Source organism: Ricinus communis, chromosome 1 (assembly GCF_019578655.1).
Source record: "Ricinus communis isolate WT05 ecotype wild-type chromosome 1, ASM1957865v1, whole genome shotgun sequence".
NCBI classification, from domain to species: Eukaryota; Viridiplantae; Streptophyta; class Magnoliopsida; order Malpighiales; family Euphorbiaceae; genus Ricinus; species Ricinus communis.
The window spans coordinates 11,483,252-11,493,873 of NC_063256.1; the positions used below are offsets into that span (position 1 = coordinate 11,483,252).

The window sequence follows — 10,622 nt, forward strand, 5'->3', positions numbered from 1 at the left end:
AGCAACTGTCACATGATGAGAATCACTGATAGAGTGAATTTTTTGTAATTGGGTGGGATCCCAAGTCATGTGATCAGTGGCTCCAGAGTCAATAATCCAAGTATTATGGCATTTATGAGATAAATTTAATAGTGGTTGGACCGAACCTGACCCATCGGATGGGTTTGAACCGAACCTGGTTCTTGGACCAAGGCACAGGTTGGCCAATATGCCGCCATTTGGGCACGAGAGGTGATGGGCCGAGTTAGGAGACTGGGCCGAGTTGGCTGGGTCGGGTTGGGCCGGTTGGTCGGGAGTGGGCGTAGATTGTTGGGCTGAAGCCCGCAAGGCCGGGCTTGTCGGGTCGGGTCGGGTTTGATTAAAGATACCCGACCCGGCATATATCCCTAACCCTATATCCCTTTCCCCCATTCTTTCTCTTTTCCAATTCTCCTCTCTCCTGCCGCCGCCCCCTCTCCTTTCTCCTCGTCCCCCTCTTCGCACAGCATCGTCGTCCCACGCCCGCGAAGGCCGCAAGTGCGGGTGGATGTGCCAGCACGCCTCACGGGTGTGACCCTGCCGTTGGCAGTGGTCACAGCCCAGCCCTCACGCTGGACGGCGCCGCGCTTGTAGGCGTGGTTGTCCGTGTGTTGCGGGGGGGAGGAGCTGCTCATGGTGTTCCTCCGCGTTTCTTCGCGCTGAACACTGGCGATGACTTCGTCGATTCGGGGAAGCTCGATTGTGAGGAGAATCTGCGATCTCAAGCTTTCATAGCTTGGATCTAGTCCTCCAAGGTAAGTATATACCAAATCTTGTTCGTTCCTTTTTTGAATTTCTTGTGGGTCGATTGAAGGTGGAATGTAGTTCTGCAACTCTTCCCATCGAGTGAAAATTTCGGTTGCATATTGTGATGAATTTTTGGTACCCTGCGTGATTTGAGCTAACTCTTGTTTGAGTCTGAAAATGTGATCAAAGTTGTGTTGTTGGCCGTAAAGGCTTTGCATTTTTTCCCAAATTATTTTTGATGATTCCATCAGGATGCAGAAACGGGATATTTGGGGCTCCATAGTATTTGTGAGCCAAGACATGACCAAATGGTCAGATGTCTGTTATTTCTCTATTCTGTCAATTTCTTCCTCGGTTGGGGCTTCCGGCCTTTCTGGTTTTAGCTGTTGTTTTGTTCCCGTAATGAATCCCAATCTTTTTCTGCCACTGAGGGCAATATACACAGTTTTGGACCATTCGAAATAGTTGGAGTTGCCTTTGAGGGTGATATTGGTTAATTTTTCATTTTGAGACATGGCCGGGATTTTTGTTTTTGAAAAAAAAAAAATGGTAGATGATGGTTACTGGTGAAAACCAGGCTCTGATACCATGTGAAAAGAACAATGAAGATTGTGATATATTGAAAACTAAGAATTCTGAGTTCCTTTACATGAATATGTTGGTATATATACAGAGATGTTGTATTGACAAGGATTTTGTAGCAGTTGCTGCCTATGACTCTTTCCCCGCTAGGGGTAATGGTTGAAGTGACCTTTCCTGCTGTGCAGGAAAGGTTGCTCCTTTTTACCCAGAGGTCTGTGATGATAGGTCTGCACAAGCAACCTAGCTTGTGCAGCCTCTGAGACCAGCTTCTTTTCCTATTCCTTCAACAAAAATAAAAGAAAATATTAATTTCATTATATTTCTCAATTTTAATCAATTTTTCCCTTTGAAAATAAAAGTTATATAAAAAAACTAAAATTTCCCACTCCATTAGTTCTCCCTTAATTTTCACTTTCAAACATGGCATACAATTTCAATACTCAACTCCCACCTCATATTTTACCTTTTATTCAATCATGGGATCATAGTTCTCTTAAATAAAAATAATGGGTCTTCCAATCATAATTGCCAAAAAGAAAAACATGTAATTACAATATAAAAACATTAAAATATAAAGAAAAAAAATGTTAATGTGTAAACCAACAAGGACCCATTATTATCTTTGCAATGATTTTACATAAGCATGCTAAAAGACATTCATTTCCACACTGGAGCATGGCACTAGTTAATTATCCATGCTTAAACAGTAATTAAAAGGTGCTAATGAATCCTGTTAATAGGTCCTACTAAGGATTATGCAGTCCACTTTGAGTCTAAGGTTAGAGTGGTTGAAATCATTATGTGGGTCCTCAAAAATCATGAAAATTTCACCTTTTAATCTTCATGCTTGCCCATTCAGAATGTCTATTTTCCAAAATTTACAATTCTGGTCAAAATTTCTACCAAATAAGGATACAGGGCCTGCAATGATTAAGTTGCTTTAAAATTCAAGAGATTGCACTGTTCTTTATCACGCACTATCATTTTTCCCTTTTGTCTTGGCTAAAGTTCCTTCAATGCCTTATCTAAGGTTTAACATTTTTCAATTCAATCATTGAGTTGGCCCAATCACTTTGCAGATGATTTTGAAAACTTGCCTTAAGTTATATTGGTGTTGAAGTCTTGATTTATTTACCTCATGAAACATTTTTAACAATTTGATATTTCAGCTCAGTGGTAAAATGAGACTACTTTAGAACGTGATGCAAGACACAGCTTAGAGGTAAAATGAGACTAATTTAGACCGTGATACTGATACAGGACATGAACCTCGTCAAATTCTTTTGAAAAAAACTAAGTATACACAAACTAACTATGAAAAGATTCAACTGGATCTAAAAAGCTTTGGTAATCATTTCTCATGCATTGCTTGTCACAATTTCGATATGAAGATGGGAAAAAGAAAGATGATAAGGAAACAAAATTAGTTACCCTTTTTGACTCGGTAGTGGAAGATTATTTACTTAACCTCATAATTTTCTACTACTTTTGTAACTTCTGTTATCTCATCGATTTACTTGAGCTCTCCATTTCTGCCTTTTCTTTGGCTCTTGTTTCCATCCGAAAACATTGTCTATGTCAAAAGCAGACTCTTTTCATGCATAAAAAAAGGGGATAAAAGATTCTCAACTTTCCAGCCATTAAGATGTTCAAAAACGAACAGTGCTTTAGAAGTGCTGTCACTCAAGATTAACACCTTAGATGGGAGCTAAACCTGGAAAAGAATTATTAAGAAAATGAGTTGGATACAAATAGCATAAAGAAATGCACCGTTCGGATTTATTTTGCCGCCCTGAAAAACCAAAGTGGCAAATAATTACAGAGTTTAAACATCCAGGCAACCCCCTGCACCCAGGGGACAAAGAAATATGCTAAAAGAGAATTGCTAGGCTAACTAGTTTACTCATCTTGCCAGCAAATTCTTGCGCTTGAAAAGACCCCTTCTGCCGATTTCTTCATTTTGTTAGCAAGCCTTTTGAAAAATTGACGGCCGGCCAATCTTATCACCAACAGGTATTGTTTCACAAGCACCAAGTCTGATAACCGCTTAGACAACTCAGAACTTCATAAGCATGGCAAGCAACGGAAATGTCAGATTGATCTGTCAATAATTTAGCAGGATTACTTGATTAGCGTGGATGAAGAGAGTAAATGTTATGACATTAATCGCTTATTCACTGTTTTGACACAAGTTTTAGAAAGAAAGTTCAACAGTGTAACATGTTTGGTAATAATATCTGGTTTTGAGTTTCTCACTCCATTGCTTTTGTGCATAAGGTCCGCTTTAGAGAAAGTAATCCTGACAGTTCCCATTTCCGAAATAGCTGGGTGTTTTACAAGCCCAAAGAAAATTTGGAAGCATCCTGGAAAAAAGTGACTAGAAGAACTAAAATGCAATGAGGCATTAACATTGAAATAATCTCTTCTAAATTCTCCCTTTCTTTCATTTAATTACTAATTGCAGCTATGCTTAAATACTCTTTTTGAGGATTTCCATTTAAGTGCAAGATTCTCCCAAGTTTCCCTATCAACTAAGATTCTGAACCACTACAGATGGTCACCCTTCAATCGAGGATCACGAAGATCTTATTATTTAGGCACTTCTAACTCTATAAAGCTTATAAGAACTGTTTCTGCTTTTGAAACACGAAACAGTTAAAGAGTCATGATAATTATCACGGGGGTATAATTTAAAATGACATGAATTATGCACATCTTTTTCGAACTCAAATCCATCTGAGAATTATCAGAAAATATAGTAGTTTATAGTTGCCACTTATTTTGAACTGGGTGAGATTAAATCTCGTGCCACTCTCTTAGAGAGGCTAGTGTTCTGTTTGAAGTCACAACAGGACTTTCTTAAGCAAACATCAATCAGCTTTAGGGTTGTTAACGAATCAGTAAATAGCTCACCCGTGGAGTCAGCTAGCAAACTCTTCTATGAAAGTAGCCAGCAAAAACTCCGATGAAAAAAGATGGTAAACTCTCCTATGGAGTAGAGCAACTATTGAAGCTCGCAATTACCAGAATGTTACCCAGTATCTAATGTGTTTAAATAAAGGACAGAATTGGTAAAATGCCTAAGAGCCCATTGCTTCTCCAATGTCACAGGATGGTTGTCTCCATTTGATACTCTTAAAATTTGTGCTGCAATTGAGGTCAATACGTCACACTTCAATGGAATGATAAATTCCCCACATTTGTTCAATTGTGTGTGATCTTTAGCATAGTTTAGCATTGGTATACTCGGCTTGTGAAGAGTATTCTCAAAACTAATTACTGTTTAGACTTCAGATTGTCTTTGAACACAATAGTGAGTCTTAATTCTAAGAAATTGTCATTAATCACGCACATTTTCCTAAACAAATGAGTACGTTTAGAAATTATATCTCCTGCCACGCTTGCACAAGCTTTCATAGTAAATCCCACAAAATTTTCAAAATGATCAACAACCCCGTCGATTAGAAAAACTAGATGTCAACAACACCTCAAGAGAAAGCAATCCTAATGCCAAAGAAGTAAAGAAATGTGATACAGTCACCCATTAGGAATTCTGCACAATTAGCATGAGGCTAGGAATAAGCATGAATATGCTTATGCTTAATAGCTGAAGATAAACTAACGTGAGAAAATGCAGAATAGAAGTGAAGATCATATGGTATTTGCTTATGATGGAATCCAGACATCACAAGGTTTTAAACTATTCTGAACATCAGATAAATCATGTTAGTCTTGTGCCAGTGAATTGAAGAAGCAAATTATATAGTAAGACTCACCAGATAATATTGTCCCAATGAAGAAAACCAGCATGTCCTCTAGCATTTGTAAATTTGTAAACAGCACCCGATACTAGCAAAAGAAAAAAGAGAAGCACCATACTTTTTCAAAAATAACACCATTAAGAACGAGTTTGGCATTGCTTGTTGTTAGTGATACAAAACTATTCTTTGGGCCTCACCTAACTTCTTAAAGTTTTGGGTGGAATGTCTGTTTGACGCTTATTTCCACCTGCTTTTGATTTTTTTATCTTTTTTTCCTGTAGCTGATATTGGAATCCGACTTTTGGAAGAAGCAGAGTAAACCATGCTTTCTCCAAAAGTAGGTTGTAGAAAAGCAGGTTCAAAGAAGCAGAAACAGTAAATAAAATTTTTAAAGCAGGGTGCCGCAGAGCAATGTCAAACTGGCACTAAATGTAGGATATCAACCTTCTTTAAACACAGAAGTTTAAACATCACATCTTAGTTACATGATTGAAGAACAAGGTTCAATACCTTCATAACCCCCATGAACAGGATCTTCTGCCAGCAACAGGGGAGTATCCAGGTCAACAAACCTGCAGTGAATTTTGTAACTCGAATAATACAAAAGGAGAGTATTTTACACTTGAAGCTAACAACAAAACATAGATTTAAATAACTAATAGCAATAAAAATGCTAACTCGTAATAAAATAAATCAGCAAGTAATGTTCAAATGCCATTTACTTCAGGGAACAATTAGAAGTTTACTGCACTTACTTGAAACACCCAAGGCCAGCAGCAAGGTGTCCTGCAAAGCCCATGGCCAGCCTAGTCTCAACCATACCACCAATCATTAAATCCAATCTTGATGCCCTAGCCAACTCAATAATCTCAAGTGCCTCAACAACCCCAACTTTGGCGAGCTTGATGTTAATGACATCTGCAAGATTACCTTCTACTATTTTCTTCACATCAATCAAGCCCCGACAGCTCTCATCAGCTGCAACCGACACCCCATATTTGCCTTTTGCAATACTAGTGACATGACCAAGGCCTTCCCAATCATCTCTATGAACTGGCTGTTCAAAGAGAATAGGAGTAACCTGCATTTCTGGGAGAAGAGAGTAGTATTCCTTTAATTTCACAGGTTAAAGCTTTAATACTTTACCAAATTTTAATTGGTCAAATTACAATTATGGGAAGAAGAAAAGAAAGAGTCAGATAGAGAAAAGGATCATGCAGAGGTGAAGAATTTGTTTTCTATGTCCAGTTAATCACTAAATTAATAAGGATGAAAATCGTGCGTGTTTAATCACAATTACATGCTTGCTTGAAATGCAAGCACAAAGCAGCTTTATATGTTCCATGACAGGAAGAACCTGTCATTGACCATATCCTAAGTGTGGATTGAAAGAAAACCAGCATTTCTACAGCTCAGTGCTGCTTTTCCCAGCAAACCTGCAGTAGGTCACAGCATCCTGAAATGCAACTTATGTGTTCTTAAAACAAAAAAGAAAGACCAGATAACGTGCAACATATGAATTACTCTCTCTGAACACAGGGTATTGCTAAAACTATCATGAAAAAGGAACATCATTAAACAATAGACAGTACATCGTTTACCATGCAGCTTTTCAAGAACTTCAATAGCTTCCTTGGGCTTGTATCCTTCATTAGCATCCAAAATAAAAAGACAATCAGGATAGACTGCACGTATGGCCTGAAGAACTTCAATATCTGCCTTGAGATTCTTTCCCACCTTGAGCTTCAAAGTTTTAAATCCTTGTTTGCGATACTTTGAAGCTAATTCAGCAGCTTCAGTTGGTGATACAATCGGAATCTGCACATAAAACATGTATAAGCCTACTTTTCAAAGATGAAGCTCTTATTTATTCTTCTAAAGTCATCAAATTTGCTTGTTTTTGAAGCAATTAATGCCAAAGCCACCAATCACACCATGTGGTTCACAAGAATAATGAACCACAAAAGGAAAATCTTTCAATTGCAGAATTACTACTGAAGTTACTGAACTGTTATATCAGTAGTTATGCTATCTGATACTCCACCAAATAGTCTCCATAGTGGTATACCAATGCTATTAGCCACTGCATCAATCAACGCCATCTCAACTCCGGCCCTAACCTTTAAGTGCAAAAACAGTTTAATTAGTGCTAGGAATTATAAAATTTCTGTTATATACATAAGTGATAATACAAATGAACAAAAAGCAATGATGAAACATCTCCAACAGAGCATCATTATATGCAATTTGCATACAAGTTTCACTTATAAGTCAAACTGCATATCAGTACACACTCATCTACGTGCGCGCGCACACACACATATATATATAATTAGAAATCCTTTATTTTCAAGCCAATCGCTCTTTTGATTTTGGAAAGAAATATCTTTATCAATATACTCTTTCTTCTACACATTCATCTCCCCCTCATAGTGGACAATAGCTAATAGTTAGACTCATTTGAAGAAAATTGAAAATTTGCTCACAGAAAGGCTTTTCCCGCATTAGGCACTCTTTTTAACATCTAATAAAATCGGACAATATGAATATTTACATAACCACTAAAATATATTTTAATAATCAAAACAATCAACAAATACAGACTGCCAGACTTAGACAATCAAAATATAACCCCAGAACTCAAGATTAATCTATCCCTGTCCCTATTTACATGCAACAATCTAGACAAAACAACATTTTGGACATTGCACATAACTCTTTTATAATTAGGTTGCTTCTGCTGGAAAGTAACCAGGTCCCTTTCTTGCCAAATGCAGAAGATTGCAGCCACAAGAGCACATCTTCTAATTTTGTTCAGAGTCTTACCATTGGATTTTTTTGCTAAACCAAAAAATTTCCTCTGTCAATACATAGCAACTTGCCTAATATGACAAGCAATTAAAATTTTCTCCAAATTTCTTTGGAGAACCTAAATCAAAGAATATATGCTTAACAAATTCTTCAGCTTGCAAAGACAACAGCAATTAGTATCTATAACTCTTTCCTCAGCCTATCTTCAGTGTTCAATTTATTTCTCACGGCATACCGAGCCAAATAACAAAGCTATGTCTTGGAATCTGAGATTGCCCCCGTACAGTTTTGTACCAAGGCACCTACATCTCTCATAGCTTTCCAGGCTTGAAAATTCTAAACTTACCAGATGACCCAACTTCCATGTGATTTTATCATGCACAACATTCACTGAGTACGTTTTGCTTTATGAATTCCCAAGCATTCATAGTGTTTTCATCCACGGGGTCTGACAATCTCCTTCTCGCATTCTGCAGAAATTACTAACCAAAGCTCTTTCTTTTCACTTATAGATTTCTGAGATTCACATTAGGAAATAGCTCAACACCATATTTATTATCCGGGCACAGGTCAAACCAAAAGGAAAATGATTTACCATTTTGAAATTGATATCTAATGAAATCCTTGACCTCTCCTCTTAATAATAGGAGGTGCTTCCAAACCCAACTCCCATCAAGGGGTTTTTTGATGCCCCAAATCTCAACTGTTTGAGCTTATATGTTGTGATCCAAGTTTCATATAATGTGGACTTGGAGCAAAGAAGATCCTTATGTGTTTTACAATCCTTATTTCAGGAAATAATATCCTTGTTTACATATAAATATTGTTCTTCAATAGAAAAAAGGATACAGTAGATCAGCAGAATGCGTGCCTCTGCTATCTTAGCAAATTAGTTGACTAAGGAAAGTTCCAATAAGTCACCCTGACCATAATATCAAACTTAGCCAACCTTTGGTCAAAACTCCCAAATTTTATTTAAATTTCAGTTTCACCAATTGTCTTCTTCTCACCGTACTCATAAGTAAATCTATTCAATCTGCAGGGAAAGACACACAAATACGGAGTTCTAAATTCAAAATCTCCTGTTTCTTACATTTAGGATTCTATGACAAGGAGTTTCATCTCTTCTCAAGCAAAACAAAATGCTTATCCAACTATCAACAAACCAAATACTTCACTTCAAAATCCAAGAATTCCAAAAACAAGCGATCACCAAACTAGCAAAAGACCAAAGCAATTGACAATGGAAACCACAACCAACTTAAAAAGCAACCAAAGAACCTCAAATTATACTTACAGAAGCAAACTGATGCCCAGGAAGAATCGCCCCAATCTTCTCCAAAAGTGATCCTAAAGTCATAGGTGGACTACTTTTCAGCAATTCACAAGCCTCCCTAGCCTTCACCATAGCAGTAGGCTGATCCTCAGCAGTCACAAATGGCAATATTGGTGTTTCTCCCCAACCCGCACATCCATTACTCAATTCAATCCTAATAGCCACATTCTCTACTTTATCAAGCCTTGAAGAAGCTATTGTAAAAGGTGCAATCAAAGGCACATTTAGTGGCCTATTCTCTGCTCTCTCTACATCAACTGTCAAAGTTTCCATCAAGTCCCTAAACCCAAAAGTAGTTGCTGCTGCCGCTGCTGTACTAGGTCTTGTTGCCGCCATTGCGTTCGTTCCAATCAGCTTGCAAATGGGTCGTCTTGCATATTGCAAAGGTGGAGACTTTAACAGAGAATTCGGGTGGGCCAGGAGAGAAAAATGGAACGACCCAATCGAATGCATCTGTCTAATTCGAGGTTTATGGGGATGTTGAGTGATTGGATTTTACGGGTCTTTGAGAGAACTTGATTGGGTTGTCAAAGAAAGAAACATAGGGAACTGCCATTGCTGATTGATGTTGTCCTCAGTGCTCGATCTGGGGAGCGTACGGATGGCATTATTTTATGTCAACATGTTAATAGTTTTTTCGTTCGGTTTCCTTTTGTTTCTTTCTCGTATTGTTTGCACGTGTTTGTATTACTCCATGTTCCTGTCGACTAATGTTATGTTTTGGACTGTTGTTAAAGGCTTTGCTTTGGAGTGTTTGGCCGGCCGGCCGGGCCGTTTGGGAACTTTGATTTTCAGATACGTCGGTCGGCCTATAAAGTCGTTTTCAGTGCAAGCAAGCAGAGTGTTTCTTCGCTTATAATAGCGATCTTCGTTCATCTTCCATGCATTCAAGATTTATCGCTTCGTTCTCACTATTTTGTTGTTGAGATCTGCTGAACAATTTTAAAAGGCATATTTCTCGTGAATCGGTACATATATTAATTTATCAGATTTAAATTTTTTTAATATTTATGTTTAATTTTTAATATATAAATTTTTTATTTTAATATATATATATATTTATTTTTTATACATCATTATATAATTTTATAAATTTTTATTAATTTACTAATAGATAAATTATATTTTTAATTAAATAATAATTTTAATTTTAAAACATTATATTAATTATATTTTAATATTATATTTAATTAATTAATAATTTTTAATTATATAATATTAATTATATTTCAAAAGATAACATATTAGTTATATATTAATATTATATTAATCAATAAATTATATTTTAAGTTAAATAATAATTTTAATTTTAAATATTAATATTTTTAATTATATTTTTAATATTATAATTAATAATAAATTAATTC

General features: G+C 36.7%; 1 protein-coding gene across 8 annotated transcripts; it reads right to left on the reverse strand.

Annotated features, from left to right (window-relative positions):
• Positions 1-3,049: 3,049 nt before the first annotated feature.
• LOC8286401 (L-Ala-D/L-amino acid epimerase) lies at positions 3,050-10,159 on the reverse strand. 8 transcript variants are annotated; one of them, XM_048377099.1, is made up of 8 exons: positions 9,217-10,151; positions 7,118-7,228; positions 6,710-6,926; positions 5,864-6,197; positions 5,619-5,680; positions 5,124-5,196; positions 3,604-3,710; positions 3,314-3,448 (listed from the first exon to the last, which is right to left on the reverse strand). In XM_048377099.1, the coding sequence occupies exons 1-7, from the start codon at positions 9,706-9,708 to the stop codon at positions 3,632-3,634; spliced, it is 1,368 nt and encodes a 455-aa protein (XP_048233056.1). In that variant the 5' UTR covers positions 9,709-10,151; the 3' UTR covers positions 3,314-3,448; positions 3,604-3,631. The 8 variants fall into 8 exon arrangements, 4 of the variants coding, with proteins under 4 accessions (XP_002524895.2, XP_048233067.1, XP_048233056.1 ...); XR_001535620.3 differs by lacking the exon at positions 3,604-3,710 and adding an exon at positions 5,306-5,433 and having other exon boundaries at positions 3,353-3,448; positions 5,124-5,225; positions 9,217-10,155; XR_007216716.1 differs by lacking the exon at positions 3,604-3,710 and adding an exon at positions 5,306-5,437 and having other exon boundaries at positions 3,353-3,448; positions 5,124-5,225; positions 9,217-10,154.
• Between the last annotated feature and the right edge of the window lie 463 nt (positions 10,160-10,622).